General features: G+C 38.2%; 1 protein-coding gene across 1 annotated transcript in view; it reads left to right on the forward strand.

The window, feature by feature from the left end:
• Nucleotides 1-23280, forward strand: part of LOC134655852 (homeobox protein homothorax) — a 357906-nt gene that overhangs the window by 190628 nt on the left and 143998 nt on the right. Inside the window, exon 9 of the mRNA XM_063511342.1 lies at nucleotides 1455-1553. Coding sequence (XP_063367412.1) covers nucleotides 1455-1553 — 99 coding nt within the window. The remainder of the gene's footprint in view (nucleotides 1-1454; nucleotides 1554-23280) is intronic.

The raw sequence follows: 23280 nt of genomic DNA on the forward strand, positions 1-23280 counted from the left end.
ACGAACACTCTATCTATGCCTTATAAATCTATGGTCCACATTATATGTAGGTAGGTACCTATTTGAAACATCATAGCAGATATTCATATTAATAATATATTTTTAGGTTCATATATATGTATATATTAAATATATTAAAAACGGGTCACTCACGTATTGACCCGTTTTTAATATATTTAATATGTCTTTGTTCATATATATATACTAGATTGTGATAGCTAGAATTTTTGTATTTACCTATACTTTTGGGATCTGAGACTTTTTGTAATACCTATATCATTTGTAATGTAAAAGTCGCGTTGCAATATTAAGTTACCTACCAGTTATGAATTTCGCAAAGCTGTTAGGCATATTATTATGATATTATTATTGCCAAGATACGATGACGCATGTTACCCTCCGCGACACCGTTAAAAAAGTAGCAAAATTGTTAATGGTGTATGATATTGCCTCCCCTAGCAAGAAAACAGAGGGTGTTGCTGGCAACACCTTCGTTCTCCCAGGACTTTCTTTTTTTTATTTTATTTTTTCGTAATGACGCTTGGGTCCTGTGAGAGTTGGCTGAATCCATTAGATAGGCGGGAGGACTAATGTAGCAGTTTTTTTTCTTAAATCGGAATTGGGCGAGAATCGTCCCATGTGTAGACATAATGGCTTTTAAGGGAGGGTCATGTGCTAGTGCAGTGCTAAGTTTTTTTGACAAGGAAAAACAAAAATTACAAAAGGACTATTTTTAAGCCATATAAATTTTGTCCATGTTTTATGAAGATTGGTTTAATTTAACAGGTAGGTAAGTTAGGTGTACATACTCGTAATGGCAGTCAAAAGCTGTATGTATCTACAGGCGGTGCCCTAACATAAGTATCCACTTTTCTACATGGCCAGGGTACTTAAATTGGGGCACTTACCTACCTACTCAGTCGGGAAAATGAATTAACTACCCAATAAAGATTTAGCAAATCTTTAGGGCGTAACCTATTATTACATGTGTTTATACTTTATATATAGTTTCCAATCCGGGGCCAATTATGTGGAATTTGGATCCGACGGATCTTATTCCATACCTACAGTGAAATTAGTAGTCAACTCATTTCACGAAAAGACAGTGACGATCAGCCAATATGGGTGTTCATATTATGAGTGACTCGGTACAAAATACCGAGTCACTCACAAAATATTGATACGAAGTTCGATCAACATTTCGTGAGTAACCCGGTATCAATATGTTATTTAATATGCTTGAGTTTCATGGAACAAATAGTTATATGTAATATCAGCCTCCTAGTCTTGTCAGTAGTGACCCTGCCTATGAAGCGGGATGTTCCAGGTTCGAATCCCGGTACGGTATAGTCTAGTACCCGCAACACAAGCCTTATTGAGCTTACTATATGGGAATAGTTCTGTTTGTGTAAGACTATATTTATTTATTTATAATGTCTGTTTGTATGTTCCAGGCAAATGGTGTCCGTCGCGGCGCGAGTGGTCGTCCCCGCCCGACGTGGCGCGGCGGGTGTACTCCTCCGTGTTTCTAGGTAGCCCGGGAGAATACCCTGGTAAGTTTTTAGAAATAGTTATGTAAGTAAATTTTCAGAAGACCCAGGTCAAGATCCAGTTTGCAATATTTTTACCATAGTTAATTGGAACGGGATTGTAAAATAGTGCTCAAAACATTATAAACTGAAATAGATATCATAAATTTTGGTAGGTACCAAAGAAAAAGTGGCTGAGAAGCCCTCCAGGGGCGGAGGCCGGATAATAATTTAATCTGTTTCCAGAGTTATAGACGTCTAACCATAGAAGTCTAAGAGTGCTTAACCATAGAAAAAAACTCCTTCTCATAAAGGAGGTAAACAAATGAACTGTCGCCTGTGGTCTTTCCGGACCTTGATAGCGTGCCTACTCCTACCTTAAATGCCGGCAACGCACTTACAATAGCTTTGGTGGTGTGCGATCCATGGGCGAGGGTAATCGCTTACCATCAGGCGATTGGTCTGCTCGATTGCCTCCTATACCATGAAAAAAGGAAAAGAGCTACAGTTCAAAACTTAAAGTATCGCAACTATGTAAGTACCTAGTCAAAATATCCGTAGACTCATCCATCATGGCGACGGAGAGCAATCTTGTCTTGGCAAGGTCAACGATAACGCTATCGATAAGGATAAAATAAGAACAGATTAGATTGAGGCTGAGTGGTCTGCTTAGTGGGTTCGATTCTCCAACGGGTTCGGTACTGGAATTTATTACAAGTTGAAAATTGTTAGTTTCTTTAACGTTAATGATTACTCTGAGAAAACAACAATATATAATAACAATAAATAACAGTATATAATAGGATTGTTAAAAATGTAATTAAAGAAGGAAATAATATATTTATGGTTAGCCATAGAGGTATAAGTAGTTATTCGATAGGTATTTAGTGTTGCGAAAAACTTCCCATCTTGCTTACTTATTGCTATTTTTTAGAATTTACGCAAGATATTGTTTCATTTTGTTTATAGACAGCAAGCCAAATTCAAATACTTTTGTTCACCTACATACATAAGTAGGTACTTATGTACTCCACCTAGGTACGAGTAGGTATCCTTATTTCACAAGAAACAAAGAAACTAAATTAAATCTTCAATAAAAGTCATAAATTCCTTTTTACCTCAAACATCTTAAAAAACGTATTTATAACGGGTCACTCACGTAACACTGTAAACTTGCGTGAGTGACCCGGTTTTATACCCGAAACCCCAGTTAATTCTGTCCACGGCACAACCGCAACGAACAATCGATTCCGATGACAGCTAAATCGATGCGGTAACGAGCCGATGTATCGATTGTATCGAGCGTCGGCGTTCGAGTGTCATCCGTCTTGCAAGGTCATCACACTGTGGGTCAATTCAAAATATAACCTATAAATACAATAGTAAACTATATAATTCTTTGTTTTTAAGATTATAACACTCACAGAACTAGTTAGGTAGGTACTTTAAATTGTTGTCGCGTTTTTATTAAAAGGTGTTAATATCGGTAAAGGGAGTCAAAAATTAAAAATTTCACCTATAATGTACATTCACACGATATGAAGAGTTTTGTTTAAGTATAGCATTTAAATTATACTATTTCAGGCAGTAGATACTTTATAAAGGAAAATGATAAATTATGTAGGTATAGGTACTTATTCATATCTAAGTTTAATTGTAAGGTTTACGAAACTGTAAAACCACGAAACATATAGCTGGTCAACCAAATCTTGTCAGTAAAAAAAGTCGCGAAATTCAAATTTTCTATGGGACGATATCCCTTGGCGGCTACATTTTTCAAATTTGCCGCCTTTTTCTACTGTCAAGATCTGGTTGACCAAGTATACATTTCATAACTTGTACATACTGGGTACTTTCCTTTACTTAAAATAAATTATTTCACACCGTGCACGAAATAAAGCATCAGATAATTATTAGAAAAACATAAATAGCAGTTATTTTTAAACACAATTTATATTTAATAAATTGGATTGAAATATAAAAAGTAGGCGAGTTGACCGTGACGTCACTGCACGCGTTTTCATATAAATTCCAATATCTGGGTGACCGAGCTTCGCTCGGAAAACATATAATAACTCGGAAATGCGCGTTTTCCCAGAGATAAGACCTAGCTAGATCGATTTTTCGCCCCCGAAAACCCCTATATACCAAATTTCATCGAAATCGTTAGAGCCGTTTCCGAGATCCCCGAAATATATATACATATAAATAAATAAATAAATAAATAAACAAGAATTGCTCGTTTAAAGGTATTAGATTAGATAGATAGATTAGATATTGGCAAATCGTTTTGACAGTTCTAAAAAAGAAGCTGATTTGACTAGTAGGAAACTAGGAAAGTAGCCAATTGCATTTTATTCAAATACGTACTTTAAGTTAAGAAATAAATAACCTATTAACAACACGTTGTCTTGCAAAGACTTAAAATCGTTATACGAAACATTTTAACACACATTAAACCAAAACACTAAAATCCAGTAATTATCTCAACTTTAGTACGAATTGAGCCCACAATAATCGCACAAAACACTTTCCAAACAACTTTACAATGTCATCAAATTTATTTAACTGCCGACCAAAATTACCGCTCTTATACCGTAACGCCATCTATTGTACGATCTGTCATAACACTACGCGGTCACCAGTCGATCTAAATTAAGCTCAACACTACTATATTTACGGTTACAATTAGCTTGACAATGAAATGCACTTGCACCGTTATGTCGTTCGGCGCGCGGGAATATCCATTTCGCTCTCGCGCGTATGATTGGCGCGCATCTGTCTTCCTCTTGTTTTAACACGTCAGCTTCATTGCCTGTTTCCATTACACTATATCAATAACCGGCCATTGCATAGTTGACGGTCATTTTCATATCATATGAAGATTTCTAAGTTCATCGCAACAGAGTTCTGTAAGGTTTGTAAGAACGGTGAAAAGAAAAAAATCCGTCAGATAAAATATAATAAAGTAGTAGAATCGCAAATGGAATAGGAAGAAGCGCAGTCAATTTATTCGGAGGTTCGTTACAATAACGATTTTATCTGACGTCTCGAATGAACGCCGAAGACGGATAACTGTGAACAAAAACTCCGTAGGAAAGAGACGCCGCGGCAGTATCGATTCCGTCCTCAAAGAAAGGACTAGCGAGCGAGCACGCCAGATCGTGTCTTTACGACGTGTGAAAGAGATAAAACAATTCCTTATGTCGCTATTCTTAAGTCATTTGCGCATTCGAAATGGCGCGTTACTGGCAGACATTAAGGTCGCAATTTCATTGTTACGAGCGCGTATTGACGATTGTGGGGTATCGTAACGGAATGTTATAACTTCATTTAGCGGTATTTCTGATTAGATCCTTTTGTAGTAAAAAATAAGGTCGTTATTTGTGTGCAGGGGAGAGGGAGGTTGGTAGTCGGATGCACGACGTCGGTTGCCATAGTAACGGGTGTGGAATGCCACGGGGTTACCCGCTCAAGCGCTGTTTTTACCCCGATTAGGAGGAAAAATATCTATTAAGTAATAATTAATTACGTGCGTTAATGAGAATTGTAATAAATGCCTCGTAATACGTGCATCGCGACTTTTAGTTTTTATTAACGCTTTTAGTGCTTTCTTATCAATTTTATCTATAACTAGTGTTCAGTAACAAGAACTACAACATAATTACTGATGATGTAATAATATATATGTAATAGTTTTTATTTTGGTTTTACCTTGATGAAGTGTTGGTGGCCGAGTGGATATCACGTTCGACTTTCAATCCGGAGGTCGCGGGTTCAAATCCTGGCTCGTGAGTTTTTCGGAACTTATGTACGAAATATCATTTGATGTTTACCACTAGCTTTTCGGTGAAGGAAAACATCGTGAGGAAACCTGCATACATCTGCGAGAAAATTCAGAGGTGTATGTGAAATCCCCAATCCGCATTGGGCTAACGTGGGGACTATAGCCCAATCCCTCTCGCGCATGAGAGGAGGTCTGTGCTCAGCAGTGGGACGTATATAGGCTCACATTATTGTTATAAATTATTATTTAAGTACCTCGATGATAGCTAACAAGCACACTGCTTGCCAGGGAGTAAGTTGGTCAAACGTGTTTTCAAGTAAGTAGTTTAAGTATTAACGATTAAGAAATTAGTACGTCAATGTATTTCGAAAGCTATTGTCTTTTTATATGAATAGGCATGTATGTTGTGTAGGTACAATGTGTCATTGAGTTGTCCATGTTTATTTTACGACTCTATTACCATCTGATTGATTGGCAGTTAGCATACTGCTGCATTTACACGTGTTTTGCTAATTAAGTATTTTTTGTATTCAAAATTCGAATTTCAAATAATATTTAATGGCCATTTGTCCAGGCATACATTATTCAAGCGCTCATAATTACCCGCCTAAACTTGAAAAACAAAATTTTAATATTCTCATTTCGAATTCACCTTCAATATTCGAAATTAGATAGAGCGAAACAGAGCGAGGCTTTAGAATTGAGAGTGAGCAGGAAAGCACTAAATTGCTCAATTTGTGCGTCTCATAAGGTGCCTTCGGTTTCCTTTTTCAAAAGTCCAATGAGATCGATCGTTCGCCATGTCCGCAAATTAGAGCTGGAATCGTTGTTCGTTAGCGTTCCTTCCGCTCCAGAACGACTTAACCGCCAATCACATATTACACCAACCTCTCCTTTACATGCTCGTCTTTAAACCCTTTTTTACGTGTTTCTTTTTAATCTTCATCTGGTTTGAGAAAGTCAAAGCTCACCGCCGAAGCAGAAATGCATTTTAGTGTTGCCAGCGGTCTCGGGGCGCTCATTTTGCTTGAACCTTTTAAGGGCGATGCGATCGGGTCAGACTTCATTACTGGCGCGACCCGCGCCCCCAGGGCTGATAATTCTAGAACTATCTCTTAAACCAGTAAACATATGATCCCTGGCCATGCATACGTTCTTCTGATCTCGAGGTCATTGCTTATACTAGTTTGTTTGAGGCAAATAACGCCGTGTGATTCCTTAACATGCAATCAGCAATGACGCGTATATCGAGCGATGTCGATGATCGAGTCAAGGCTATAAAAGCAATGCTTGGGTCATTAACATAACTTAGGTGCGTGAGAGGAGTTGCTACATTTCGAAGAATTAAAATAAGGCGTCTCTCTATACCTATAGGGAAAATTCCCCAAAAAATACGCACATTAAATGTCCCTTAGACCGTATGAAGTAAAGTAAACCTACCACACTTAAAGGTAAATTTAATCTATTTATTTATTTTTATTTTTCGTTTTGTAGCATTGCCTGTAAACATTTTTCAATGTGGTGTAAAATAAAAAAATTCTATGTCTATGTTCTATGTCTATTTTTGTATCCTAGCTAGACAATGTTATCAAAACATGACTTACTTAGGTAATTCTTTTATTCTCAGACATGACCTAGTTTTACAATCGTAAAATAACTGAAAATAGAGCTACAGAATACATCATAATACATAGTTATTTATAACACAACAAGACGAGCAAAGAAGGGAAATGTTAGGGCTATAAAACCTCTTTAATTAAGACACCTGATAAGTACGACATTATTTTTTTATACATCCTAGAATTGGTCATCCTGACAGGATTGTACAGAGGTGAGAACAGTGGCGGATTTGCCCTAAGGCCAAGTAGGCCCGGGCCTAGGGCGGCAAGATATTAGGGGCAGCAAATTGTGACAAAAAAATCGCTGATGATAGCTAGAAATAACTCAAAATGTAGTCAATATGATGGGTGCTGAGAAAGGGGCAGCTACAGGGCCTGGGGCCTATGGCGGCAAAGACTGCCAATCCGCCACTGGGTGAGAAGCAGAGGAAAGCCTAGAATCGCATATTTCAGCAAAGTGGCAAAGAATGCGTCGTATAAGGAAATGAAAATACTGGCCCATGAAAGAACGGATTGATGGCGATTACTCCAGAGCAGATCGAGCTCTTAAGTTATGATGATGATGAAAACTTCGCTTCGCCATATAATGTCATACGTAGGTAAGGGTAAACATTTCGAGATAATCTATACATCGTTAATTGTAGAAGAATATGAATTTAACACTATTCAATGTTATTATTTTTAAATAGACATTCTCATTTTGTTGCGGTTATTTAGGGTAGGTACGCAGGTAGTCTTATAAGCTACCATTTTAGTAACCATCAGACGACCGGTCTGGCCTAGTGGGTGGTGACCCTGCCTGTGAAGCCGCGGTCCTGGGTTCGAATGAGCTTACTGTGGGACTTGGTCAATATGTGTATGAATGTCCCATAATATTAGTTCAAAAATTTGCAGTACCTACTAGGTAGGTACATGGGGTAATTTATAGGTAAGCAAGGTAACTGTAACTAGAGTAGGTACCCACACGCCAGCTCAATTTTATTTCTTTACGGGCCGTCCACATAAAATCCCTTCGTTAAATAAAGCGGTTCTAATTAAGGCTAGACCCACAGTAAAACACGGCCCGTCGTAAAACACTTCACGTCCATGTCACCTGTCAATTCCTCGTTGCGAGATAATATTTCCCGAGCAAACTGCTCGCCTTGCGCTCGTAAAATGCATGTAGGTAGGTACTAACCCAATAAATGCGGAAGCAACGTAAAAACCTCGTAAAATCTGGCAATATTAATAATGAACACCAATTTTCGGTGATACCAATAAGATATTGACTATAATTTGCGGTTTTCCGCATTTTTTTTCGAGTCGTGCGGTCCGCGCGTGAGAATGCAATTTGTTAGCTTCTTCGACCTTTCACCCACGTCGTGGTATGCTAATAGCGGTATGATTGAGTTTTTTAAAGCCTTTTTTCGAAACGGGGGAATTTTTTTCTAGCGCTGGCAATATTGGATGTTAGGACAGCTGCGCTAGGTTGGTAGTAGTTTGTGCAGAGTTGGCGGACAGGTAATGGAGAGCTGCCGCAGCTTGCGCTAGTAGCTCGCCGCTAAAAGCCCCAGTCATTAAAGCGGGGCACACCCACGTCTTCATTAGAAGCATTGGCTTATCGTTAAAATCGATCTTGTTACGAACAATGAAACGCGTCGAAACAAAAACCGGCCGAGCGGTAAAAGAATACGAGAAACGTACTCGGGACGAACGTCGCGCCAAATAAAATAAAACCTCAATCAAAAATCTAAAGGCATTCGGTATCATAACCGGCCGGTGCGTCGACCCGGCCGCCATATGAAAACACGAACCGTGTGGGTTACACGGCCGAGACGAAAAAAAAACAAAACTATAATAATGTAACGCACTAAGTATCCGTCTTAAAAATACGCCTCGATCTCTGTTGCGCGCGTCGCGGCATTAACGCGCCGGCCCAACACCACTGCGGGCGACTGTGACCTTTTGGAGGGTTGCACAAGGTTTGAATTCGCGTGGTGGGTGCGAGAGGAGTCCTCGCGGCGGAGGGCCGGAGGGTGGAGGGCGCGGGCGCGCGGGCGGCGGCGGTGATGGATGGCCCAATCAGGCGGCGTGGCGGTGCCGGCCGCGCTAATCGAGCAGTGCGCCCCGAGAGCCGAACCGACGCACACACGCACACACGCACGCACAGCCTGCGGCCCGATACCGCCGATTACATGTAAAAGCGCAGAACCTCCGAAGATAACACATAATACCCCCGCAATGAGCCGGACCGTGCACCGGCGGGAAATCGATGAAAAACAGCCGAGACAACAAAAACGAGGGCGGCGGGCAAACAGCGTTCCGATGAATAACGCCGTATTTACGTCTATATCCGGGCGGATCGATAGCCACCAACTGTTGTAAACAACTGGGGAAAAAAGCGAGTGCCACCCTCGCGGCTATTAACGGCCACGTGACTAATTTTCGGAACTGTCACGGCCAGGGCCGGCGCACGTGGACGCACAATACCGTATGCGCTGCGCCCAATTGACTCCGCAACCGACTCGCCAACTCCTTGGCACCTTACTCACACTACAATTAATTGCCTACTTCTAATCGTCCAAAGAATCCATATAAATCAACGCGTTTATCCTTAAGAGACCTTTCTCCGACTAATCTCCGAATTGAAACGAATCTAATGAAACTGGGATACGTAAAAAAACAACGCAACATCTCGATGCCCTACAATCATTTTAACTTTTTTCCGACGCTGGCTCTCGAGTATTTTTTTTATTATTTTTAAATCTGTCTCTGGTTGTTTTTTTAGCTTTTTTGTTGCCTTTTCATAAATATTTTAAAATCGGATTCAGTCGGGGACAGGCGAGGCGAATGGATTAGGATTTAGATATTTTCGGGGCTTGTAATTTATGCCCCTCTTTGTTGAGATATGAATAATGAGAGAGAGAATAAATCTCCGTCACTCCGATAGTTCCGCTCGTATCGGCCAAGGCGGATAAAGCTGTTTGTTTTTCTTCATTCATTCAACTTACCTTCACTCTTTTCATTCATGAACTTCTAAAACTTGTAAGCCCTCATTTCCGTTGCCGTTAACATTCTAAAGCGTTGTTAGAGTTTTGACAGTCAATATCGTTATTTTAATGGAGCAAGAATGGGTCCTCCACTGATTGCTCCACTTAAGCCCATAGCGTACCCGTCAGCAGCTATTCCAAATATGCACCTCGTTTAAAAAGTCCTTAAAGAAATTATTAAAGAATCACAAAAAAGGGTCAAGCCGATGATTTACCGACCTCAATTTTGACAGGTCGTAGTTATGTTTGACCGAAATTATAGTAATTTGACAAAATAGCCATCTACTTAAAATAAACGTTTAAAATGTATGATTTAAAACGGGCACTTGGTAATAGAGCAGGTATCTCCGGAATGCAGCTCTGGCGCAGACCAGGTGACTCCGAGGAATTTTATAATTCCTGCGATCAACCTAGCCGCCTTCGATGGCTAACTAACCTAAACATTTCGTATTACTCTCAATATAATTGCTTTTGACTGACCCGTTATAACCCAGAAAAACCTTCACAGTTTTTGCTCGCCGACATATGTCATCGCTGTAGAGAATTTCGCTTATTACATGATTTTATTCGCCGATAAAAACAAGCCTACGCAGCGCCCTCGCGTTACTTTTTGTCGGCTAACAATATTTTTGCATCAAAATAAAGACAACTTTTTATTCATAAGCGGCCATTTCAAGCGTTCAAAAATAATAATGAGGCGGTTATAAAAATCGTGAATTTATATGAGAGGACCCTCGGCTTAATATGATTTCTTATAGCGAGTAGTCCTTATTAAATAAACTTTGAAAACGAAAATTATGTCCTCCGCCCGATGCCAATAAAAACGGGGATTTGACAAGATTAAAATTGTAATTCAAGTTATTCCTGACGTGCATGTTATTGCTTTTTCGCTACGGTCCTTATTATTTTTACATTTTATTGTAAAAGTTGCCGATGTAACCTCAGCCCGAGACGCCGGTCATCGAGACGATTTTTAATTAAACCTGGTGTAATTTAAGCGGCATGCCAAACGCGTAAGGGCATAATTCACACCAGAAAAACGAAAAGTTTACCCATACTGTATTTTTTTATATAAAATTAGGTATAATGACACTACGCGCATGCTGAGTGAGTAATTTGAGTGGGGGTGGATAAAAAGAAAAAAAACACCGGCTGGCATAATGCGCACTCCGTCGACGTCACTTGGCACAATAAGAAAAAAGAAAAAGTCTTTTCGCCTTCCCGCCTCGCTGTCAATATCCATTCATTTGCGGTCGATTTTTTAATAACATTCAAAACAGTTTAGAGGAGTTTTTGGCAGTTTATCATAAAGTTTTCTTTATTGAAGAGTATTTTTTTCATAGTGATTTATTTTATATCATTTGCGATGTTAAAATAAATCGGAGTAATTTAATTTATAACATATGATTACCTACGTTAAAAGTTTTATTAACCATCAAACAAGAACAATTAAATTTAATACCTACAACAATTTACCCACATTAGGGTATAAATTTTAACACTAGCAACACCAAGCGCCGCCATTACAGGATTACATCTAATGTACGTAGGTCATTCGAAATAATCGCACAGATTAAACAGACATGCGACTAATAATGCCCAGTGATCGATACCTGACTTGCCGGCTTAGGTGGTACCTATACTGCCAACATAACAATGTTAGAGACTCATTGATAATGTCACTTGAGAGTAGCTATCGTTGAGTGAAGGGCCGTTCAGTACAGATACTGATGCTGAGGGTGAGAAGTATTTATAGTATTTATACTTACATTTGGATGCTTTATTGAGGTTATTAGATATACATATTTAGATATAAAAAGAAATTTGGGACAAAGTTTTATAGATCAGAGTAAAATAATGATAAATAAAATTAAAATACAGCCTAGCTTATAGTATTTTATGAAAAATATACCTACATATAGACAACGAAAAAAATATATTTGCGGTACAACTTGAAGCGCATAGCACCTGGCGATTATCGACTTACCACAACTGCGGTAACAGCTAACTTGTTAGGAAATTATAAAAAAAAACAATAAAACAAGTACTAACAAGAGCTAGCCATAATGCTCAAGGCATAAACGCCATAGACCGTTGCGGTCGGGCCCACCGCAGGCCATTTGTCGTTTTAAAAAGAAAACTAGTTTGAGAAAATGGTCGTCTCGCATGGTAACCACGTTCTTTATTTAAATTACAACGCCTCAAGTAATGGCCCGAGGTTAGATTCTAATTGAAACGGGGTAATCGATTTTGGCATCGTGTTGCCGCTACTCGCCGGTAGGTGGCGATAGGAGTGTAAGTAACGCGAAGTCTTGTAAGAGGAAAGTAAGATCACAGTTTTTTCTTATTTGAATGTAAATTAGTTTCTAATTAGAAGTGCAACCTGTGGTAAAAATCTAACAATTATTTAAGATTAACGGCCCGATTCGAACAATGCTTATTAAAAGTCACAGCGGTATACGATACGATACCGATCTCTCAGTGTCAAAAGTGACATTCCTTCAAACGTAAAACGTCACTTTTGACACTGGCAGATAGGTATCGTACCGCTGTGACTTCTTAAGCATTGTTCGAATCAGGCTGTATGTTTAATGTTTGAGAAATAGAATAGGTACCTACTGTTTAAAAACTAATATGTAAGTAGGTAAGTATGTCTACTCATACAGTAATGGGATCTTACTAAATGCATATTTTTATTGTTCCAATTCCCTACCACATTTTCATAAAAGAAAATTCCCCCTTATGAAAAATACATGAACAAGAAACAATCATGCGGATACCAGAAAAGCATAACAATATAGGTAACTGGCTATAATGCGTACCATATTCCGGGATCGTAATTGAACAGCGTATGCAAATGTGGCTCGGGCTTGCCTCTTTAATATTTATACGGCCCTAGTACTTTCAGAGGCAGGTGTATCGCGCGACATCTTTTAAACAGTTATTTGAAAAATATATCAGAATATATTCAAGTATAAATATTGTAATTGACCATATCTGTTTCTTTGTTCATTTTTTTCCGTTAGGTTTTAAAATAATAAAAGTTAACCTATAGTGTGCCGGCAGCAGCGGGGCAAGGTCCAAGATGCCGTGGGTCAGGGCCGCAGAGAGAGGAACCGACGGACTATCCGCGCTGTGTCCAAGACTACCGTCTTCTGCATCTGACCCTTGATCCAGCCTAGCGAGTCTCTTTGGTTGGTTGAGACTCTTCGTTATGAGACCGTTCGCTGAAATAACTAAGGATATTATATATTAGTTATCTTTATGTTTAAGACGTAGTAAAACATGCTATGTTAATTTATATGCCGTTAATTTTATCTCAATCAAGTTAACATTGTCTCAGTTTTACCGTTTCTTGGAACGTCCATCATCAGGCCATCACATAAATCTTGGTTTCGCATATAAATCTACATTTAACGGCCTCACGCGACATCTACTAACGTTTAGGTTAACTAAAATAGAAAAAGTATTTACGACAAATATGTTCTAGGAAAATGAATTAAGGAGCATGTCATATAAATTAAATAAATATAGTGAAAATTTATTGGTCCTAATATGTATTACAATTCTAATAAATTTTCGTGAAATCATACTGCCGTTTTAAGGTAAACTCCATGTTTAAGTATGTCTAAGTTGGCAATAAATTATTTTCCTATTACCTGTCATTCTAATTTCAAATACAAAATTCAGTCATGGCTGCCACGAAAACAAATTAAAAATAGAACACAAAATTCAAAAATAGAACACGACCCCAACGTATTCGTCAACGTAAAATTGTCTCAGAACGCGTTGACATTCAATTAATGTTAAAATGTGTTTTACATCGTATATCATCAATTTAATTTACAAAAATAGATCATACGGCGCGCTAACAAGATTTGTTTTTCCAAGAAAAGTACGGTTTGAGTTTTCTAAGGATGCGTTCCACTCACAGAATCGGGTAATTAAAAATAAACGGGTGTGTTTACGCCTTTTAGCCGGTGCCCGACGGATACATAGCACGTTTGAGGTTATTTTTAACGATACATTGCATAACGTTAGATTTACGTGCTGGGTACAGTCACCTGCAATAATATGTTACACAACGAAGGCCGCAAAAATATCTGACACGATCTTATTTGTAGAGCAATAAGAGCGTGTCACATATTTTTGCGGCCTTCGATGAGTGCAGGTGACTGTACCTACGTGCGCTTTTATAGGTTACATTAAATTGTATAGTTTTCATAGATTGATACGCAATACGAAATGGGGGACTCAAAAAGCCTTATGGTAATAAAATGAAAAAAAAAATGTTAGTCCCTTAAGATAATTCATAATTCTAATACCAATAGAGCCATTGGTTAAGATTTAATAACATTACAATTAAAATGCCTTTAGTTATTTGTACAACAAGAGATCAAAGTTTGATATTTCTTCGAGTGCTTATTTTGAGTCCCGTGCAAGCGAAAGATTATATAATAGATTCACGAGCGTAGCGGGTAATTAAAAATAAACGGGTGTGTTTACGCCTTTTAGCCGGTGCCCGACGGATACATAGCACGTTTGAGGTTATTTTTAACGATACATTGCATAACGTTAGATTTACGTGCTGGGTACAGTCACCTGCAATAATATGTTACACAACGAAGGCCGCAAAAATATCTGACACGATCTTATTTGTAGAGCAATAAGAGCGTGTCACATATTTTTGCGGCCTTCGATTAGTGCAGGTGACTGTACCTACGTGCGCTTTTATAGGTTACATTAAATTGTATAGTTTTCATAGATTGATACGCAATACGAAATGGGGGACTCAAAAAGCCTTATGGTAATAAAATGAAAAAAAAAATGTTAGTCCCTTAAGATAATTCATAATTCTAATACCAATAGAGCCATTGGTTAAGATTTAATAACATTACAATTAAAATGCCTTTAGTTATTTGTACAACAAGAGATCAAAGTTTGATATTTCTTCGAGTGCTTATTTTGAGTCCCGTGCAAGCGAAAGATTATATAATAGATTCACGAGCGTAGCGAGTGAATCTAATTTAGAATCTTGAGCGTAGTAAGGGACTCAAAAGCGCACGAGAGGTAAATAACTTTGATCTCGTGTAGTACACAACATTTTTCACCTCAGCAGTGAGAACATATTAGAGAACCCGAAAAATGTATTCCTTCTTCATCACTTACCTCTATTCACTCATGTTTTCTTAAGATATACCAACAATTAAATTTTCACCTCAGCAGCTCGAACAAGGGTACTTTGCTACTTAAAAACAGTGAGCAAAATCGCATTTTGCTCATTTTGTCCCACTCAGTGAGCAAACTACGATTTTGCTCACTGTTTTTAAGTAGCAAAGTACCCTTGTTCGAGCTGCTGAGGTGAAAAATAATATAAACTCAGCAACCAAATGTCGATAAAGTATACATAACACATAGGCAGGAATTAAATACCTACGTGACAATAAGTAGTGGTAATGTAGTGTTTCGAATAGCTAAGGTTTTCAGTGTTTCAAAAGAAAAATCCTTCTAAGCTTGTTGGGTCGGCACGGCGTATGTAACTCCACTAGTTGCAAGCGCCCTTAGGCTGCGGTGGCTGCTTAACATCAGGCAGGCCGCACACTTGTGTGCCACCTTCACATATAAAAAAAGCATCCTAATTTCTCTCAGTTACCAGCCCTAGTAGCACGGTAGCATTTTTATCGTTTATCACCACGCCTGTCACGTTCTAACAAGTATGTAAGTGCGAAAGTGACGGGCATAGTGATAGTCGATAAAAATGGAACCGTGCTGAGCCCGCAGGTCTATATTTTACCCTTGTAGCCCTAACTTTTATATCATGAATGTTTACGATGACTGCTGCCATTTGTATTCGGCTTTTGCGCAATAGAAGATTATCTCTTGACAAATATTTGTTATTCCGGTGTCCGAAACACACCCATTGTACGGGGTTGTTCGAGCCACGGCTGATTGATCGCGCAAATGTGATTACATGTCGTCGTGACGTCATTGAATCTCTGCCAACGTTCTGTCAAGTCTGACGTCATAGTTGTCTGTGCCAATTTCCTAGCACTTTTCAAATCAAGTGCACTATGCATAGGTACCATACCTATATTTTATGAAATAGCCGCCCACGAATCAAAACTTGCTAGGACGTATTGTAATTAACGTAACGTAATGTAATTTTGATTTGTCAATCTTAACGGAACGGGAGACCATTTTATGAGCCTCTGGGCGGCTATAGGTTAAAATATGAAGAAAAAACATACGGTTTAACCAATAATCTTAGCATCATATATATTGGTTCCTACGTTGTAATGTAGGTTCCATGTTTTGGAGGAGGAGGAATTTCCATTCCGAGGAGTTTCTTTGTATACTGCTATGAACTCACCTGACAAAAACGCCAGTGTATGAACATAAATAAAATACCTTAGTGAAATACACATCAAAATAAAATAATCCAACATTTAGGAATTCGCAGCAAAATCTGTTTTTGGCCCCAACTTGGATTAAAAAAAACACAATTTCCGCGAACACTTCTATCAAAACATTGCCAACTGACTCTGGCGACGTTCAAGAATAAATCACACTTCGCCCCTCACCTTGAAACGACTTAAGTCACGATGCCGCCATTAAAATTGAAACCTTAATTACATGCCTTTAAATCTGAAATTGCTTTGCAGGATTTGACAGTTGGTTTTGTTAGGTTGGTAGTTTAACGAGGTGGGTGGGTTCCGTGGCGGGTCGTCTGTTTGTCTTGGACGAGGTTTTTTGAGCTCCTGGTCATTTGTACTCCGATTACATTACTGTTTATTGGAGGGTAACGTCATATAGTGCAGGATTCAATTTTTAGGTCAATGCCTGGAAAGAAACGTGCCTAAAAGCTGATTTCAATCCATATGCAAAACGCAAAAATTCAAAACCTAAATTTTGGTTTCACTGTTGCTTTACGGTAATAAGCGCCTTTTCACCGATAATCGCATGCGATTTGCATTGCGGCATTTGGTCGATTAATTGAATTCGTTGCACTTTTTTAGCCAAATTATCTGAAATCGTATTCCATTTGTTGCAACGTCTGTAGAAGCCTTTAGGATGACACCGGGAAAACGTTAAAGATTGAGGAAATCATGATACACATTACGCCTAGTAATTTCGTACAGCTATGAGTACACCGACAAAAAGTCAAAAGCCATCTCACCCATAGTCGTGGTCAGAAAACAACTATAAATAATAGACGCAGCTTAATTAACTCCGAGCACCAGGAAAACATAACAAGCGAGCAATTACTATTCAAGCTTGTTACGGCTCTTATTTATGCACGCAAGACGCACCAAAACGACATCAGTCCACTTAATCCCAGGATTATTCGCAGCAAAACTGCATTTTACGATGCGACACGCTATTTTCGTACGGAATAAATAGCTGGTGCGTTTATGACGCGCACTGACAGTGATATTTGTACATCTGATTTATCCCAGGGCACCAGGGAAACATAAAATGAGAGCTTTACGAGCTTTACGACCATAGATAATCATTCGATTTGAACATTCTAATTTCTAATCGATCACGATGACAGTTCGCGCGCTAAGTTGGCAGCGTTTTGACTAGCTAGTTTTAGCGCCATTCCTTATAATCTAAAACTTTTATTATCTGTATTTGTGTCTACTTTCGTAATATTCTAAAAGCGTGCGCCTATAAAGCGTCAGTCCTTCAAATAATTAGCCTACGCTTAGCATGCAGCCTTCGCTAGCCGGATCCATATTTTAATCCTTCATTTTGCCGCCATTTTGAAAATAGACCTTTGCCTTGACTGATCGGCGGCCGCTGCGCGTTTAATTAAATACGTTTTTCACATACCTATGGTTTTAATTTTAATTTAATGCAGCTAATTTTCTACTTCATTTAATAATAAATCCTATAAACTTCAAGATAAGGTTGGTTTTGTGTTGTTTGGGGCGAGACGGTCGGTTGAAGGCAGAGAATGCGATGGTATCACAAAAGTATCGGGGATCAGTGTAAAAGGCCGATGACGCCGTGCGGTTTTTTGATAATACTTATTTCCAGTTAGTTTCTTTTTGTTTTGGTATTAATTTACGTCTCGAGATACATCCGTGATACAGGTTTCTTGGTTACCCAATATAATGTATAGCTTTGGCGTCATATGTCAAAATGCTTACGCATTTTTTTGAAATACTAGAACGTGAGAGACATGGGAGTGTATAATTTATCAATGATTGACTCATGTTTAAAAATAAAACTCTCACGTATTAAACGGAGTTGACAAATGCATTAAGTTGACGTTGGTAATTTATAACTGTATACAGCAGATAGCATTTAATACAAATTATAAGCAAAAAGGCTGTGTTTAAAATGTATCTGTCAATTTCAACTTCAACTTCAACATTTATTCAGCAAATAGGCCACAAGGGCACTTTTACACGTCAACATTGAATTTACATACAAGCAAAATAATAATAATAATACATCAACAATTATTATTAAATACAACTACAACTACCAAATCAAACTAACGTAATACAATTACTTAGAGATGTATAAGGTCTCTTAATGTCGAATTACATAAAAAAACTATAATAATAATATTAAAATAAAAACAAAACAGATACATGGAAAAAAAATCTAAACTTATTTAGAGGTGTAAATGTCTCTAAGTGTCAGAACTAAAAAATAACATAGTTTATCAAATTATCCATAGAGATGTATAGGGTCTCCAAGAGTCACAATCCTGTATGATTAACACATTACGAGAAAAAAAACATACGAGAACCGAATGAGGCGTCTCACTGCAATTAAATTAAAAAATAAAGTTACTTAATATATTCGTGTTAGCTTAAACAGACCCGTCTCCACAAACAGCACCCGTTCACGAGTACGACGCGTATCTCAGCCATCGCCTCCCTCAACCTTCATTCGGGAAAGTGGCGACCCGATCAACGACGCCACCGTAAGCAAAGACTTTTAAGCGAGCATGACATGTTCAAGCTACCGGCCTATATTAATATTAAAATAGTGTAAGACACAGCATTTTGTGCTCGTATGTTACATAAAAGACGGTATAGCTTCACATAATTACTAGCCTAAATTGACTTAGAGATGTAAAGGTCTCTAAGTGTCCGAATCATTAAAAATATAAGTATGTACAATAAAATAAAAATAATAAAATGAATAAATACTTAGGGATGTAAAGGTCTCCAAGTGTCAGAATCATTAAATATAAAATAAATAATTACTTAGAGATGTATAAGGTCTCCAAGTGTCCAAAACTAAAATTAAATTAAACAATATAATCAAGCGAGAACATGATTGTCTCATGTGTCAATTCTACTGGACACTAGCATATTTAATTTACAATGAAAAAACTATATTTATTGAACTCTTATCATACTATCGAAATCAAGCTACAGGCTTAAAGGCATCTCTATCGTGTATAAAATCATTTACAGTGTAGTACGCCTTACTTAACAAGGAGCGCTTAATGTGTGACTTAAATTTGGTAAGTGGTAAATTCGCTATGTCAGTAGGGACTTTGTTATAAAAACGTGTACAGTTTCCGACGAAAGACGTACTAACCTTACGGAGGGGGTGGGCGGGCACAGCAAGTTTATGTTTGTTTCTAGTGTTATAGTTATGGATGTCACTGTTAAGCTTGAATTCGTGGATGTTTTTCCGAACATACATAATATTCTCAAGTATGTATTGAGATGCAATGGTAAGAATGTTAACCTCTTTGAATTTCTCTCTCAGGGATGCTCGAGCGCCCAGTCCATAGATGGCACGTACAGCTCGTTTTTGCAGCACAAATATTGTCTGAATGTCTGCCGCTTTTCCCCACAACAGAATTCCATACGACATAACACTATGGAAATAACTAAAGTATACCAGCCTGGCCGTCTCTACGTTTGTTAGCTGTCTGATTCTCCTCACTGCATAGGCTGCTGAACTGAGTTTGCCGGCTAGAGTGGCTATATGTGCATGCCATTGCAGTTTTGAGTCTAAAGTGACTCCCAGGAAAACAGTTCGATCTTCAAATTCCAGCGTATCACCTTTTATTTTAATCTTGCTGTTAGTTACCTGCTTGACGTTAGGTAGCGTAAACTTGATGCATTTGGTTTTCTTGGGGTTCAAAAGCAAATTGTTTGCCGTAAACCAGTTTACTACGGTAGATAGCGCTTCATTAATGCTATCGAAGCTATTTTCCTTTCTGTCCACTTTAAATATAAGGGAAGTGTCATCTGCGAATAACACTATATCATGTCTATCTTGCACAACTTTTGGCAAATCATTAATGTATACCAAAAACAGGAAGGGACCAAGAATTGAACCTTGAGGCACTCCGAGGGCTACCGGGGACCCCGCTGATTGAGCTCCATTAATAACTACTCGCTGAGTTCTATCCGAAAGGTACGATGAGACTAGGTCAAGGGCACTAGCCTTTATCCCATAGCGGCTTAATTTTATCTATAAATTTTCGTGATCAACGCAATCAAATGCCTTTGACAGATCACAGAAAATTCCCACAGCATCTTGAGCTTTTTCCCAGGCATCAAAGATGTGTTTTAGAAGTACCGCACCGGCGTCAGTAGTACATCGACCTCTGGTAAAACCAAATTGATTGCTATCCAGCAGTTTATTTCTGTTGAAATGTGACAATAGTTGATTCAGAAAAAGTTTCTCGAACACTTTGCTTAATGCCGGTAGTATTGAAATTGGTCTAGAGTTCGTTGGATCTGTTTTCGTTCCTGATTTAAACAGCGGGATGATTTTACTATGTTTCATAATATCTGGAAAAATACCAGCATCAATGCATCTGTTGAAAATCTCAGCCAAGTATGGTGTAATCGATTCAATAATGGAATGTAATACTTTGACTGACAGGCCCCAAAGATCTTCTGTTTTCTTTAAATTTAATGACCTAAAAGTCTTAAGAACCGTGTTCGGAGTGACATATGAAAATTTGAAGATTTCTGTACATTCCGCCACATTTGTCTTCAAAATTTCTTCAGCGACGTCTGGCGATGAATTAATAGCAATTAACTATAGATATGTCAGTTCTACCTAAAGTGTCATTCAATAGAACTTGCTAACTATGTAAACAAACCGCCATACTAAAATTGACACTGAATGTCAAATTACTAGTAACTTTTGTTTACATAATTCGCAAGTTCTATTGAATGACACTTTACGAGTTCCTATGCGTTGCAAAAATCTGTATTTTACAACAAATAAATTGAAAATATGGTATCAATTAGAATAAAATAAAATAGAAAACATTTATTCAAAAAACACATTATTATTGTATGTACCTACTAAGCTTAATCACTTTATTGTAGGTACTTAATTAAGACAGGTGGAATTAACAAGAAAAACAAAATATATGCAATGTACAAATGCAAACTTATCCCTATAAGGCATCTCTTTAAGTAAAAAGGTACTCCATACATGTTAGTAATATTAATATCTAAAGACTCTTTCAGTTAAGTTAAGTACGAGTAAGTTAATTATTTTAGGACTTTAAAAAAATTAACATTAAATTTTACCTTGAGTTTGCATTTTTTACTTCTTTCTCTAGTGAGTACGGATTTTATGATAATGAACAAAAGTTTCTTTAAGATTTTTTTACCACGTCGGTAGCAAACAACCATATGGCCCACGTGATGGTACGCGGTCACCGTAGCCTATGGACGCCTGTCTCCAGGGGTGTAAAAATCTGCTTCAACCATACTTCAGTCACACTACTCACACTTAGTAAAATACGTACTTATTCAATTCGCGTGAAATAGTATTGAGTTAAAAGATGAGCCTGTCGGGGACAACAGCGGAGCCCGGAGCCCCCAAATTAATCACCGGTATTGCGTTACGGCGATCATGGGTGTTCATAAATACGCGATATGACCGCACACGGCGCCTTCGATCAGAGACGGGCGATAATACAGACTGTTAAGGGGCCCACTGATTAACAGTCCACCGGACGATGTCGGCCTGTCAGTTAGAACAAAAATGACAGCTCCGAACAACTGACAGGCCAGTTGTTCGGAGCTGTCAACTTTTTGTTCTTACTGACAAGCCGATATCGTCCGGTGGACTGGTAATCAGTGGGCCCCTTTAATAACTAACTATACACATACCTATAACCAAACGCCAAAGGCAAGCGGTATTATGTGCTAATTCTAAACTAGCGGTCTAGTTTCTCAGTAGATACTTAGGTATGTAAGAAATATAATTGGATATTTAATTTACCAGGAATTCAGTATATCTACAGCAGTCGTTTCGGGCATAAAAATAGAAGCGCAACGCCATACAGAGCACCGAGCTTCACGTATGTGGATGCGAATCATGCGACTTTTTATGGCCAAATATGTTCGGTTACCGTTACCGAGTACCGAGTTTACCGTAGTAAATATTATATGCAGATTGCAGTGGAAGTCCCCTTGAAACGGTTAAAAATACATACGTACGGTGTCAAAAGTCTACACACTATGGTATTTACAGTTTTTATTTTTAACATGTCTCTGCTTCGATTAATGCTACCCTGGTCCATGCGTGTTGCCCGCGTGGGTTGGAACCTTGGGGATTCCTTTTTTACACAATTTATATTCTTGGCTAAATGTACTTTCATATTTACACTATAAAATGTCCAAGGGATTGTTAAAATCTGAAGTAGATGTCATGTAGTAAAAAAATCTTAAAATATACAATTTTGAAAGACCGGGGGGGCTAGCCAAAATGACAATCTTACATCGAAAATGCCAAATGAAAAATCAAAATTTTGTGTGATGTTATTAATGGATGACCCCTAATTTGATTTGTTACATAGACAATTTTTAAGGTTCCGTAGACAAAATGGCAAAAACATAACCCTTATAGTCTCGTCATGTCCGTCTGCCTGTCTGTTCAAGAGAATCAACTGAATCCCCTTTATTGTTCAATAGCCAATAAACTCCATCTCAATCTTTATTTACTATTAAACAACCCTAAAATGCGCGTAAAAGAATATGGCACAATCAAACGGATACCTACCGAGAGTCATTTAACCCCCCACTGTGAGTTCTTTAAGGTGCCGTAGGTTCAGATAACAGAGTTTTTGAAAAATCGCAGCGCTTTTTAGGGGTCCGTAGCCAAATGGCAAAAAACGGAACCCTTATAGATTCGTCATGTCTGTCTGTCTGTCCGTCTGTCTGTCCGTCCGTATGTCACAGCCACTTTTCTCCGAAACTATAAGAACTATACTGTTGAAACTTGGTAAGTAGATGTATTCTGTGAACCGCATTAAGATTTTCACACAAAAATAGAAAAAATAACAATAAATTTTTGGGGTT

Source organism: Cydia amplana, chromosome 17 (assembly GCF_948474715.1).
Source record: "Cydia amplana chromosome 17, ilCydAmpl1.1, whole genome shotgun sequence".
NCBI lineage: Eukaryota > Metazoa > Arthropoda > Insecta > Lepidoptera > Tortricidae > Cydia > Cydia amplana.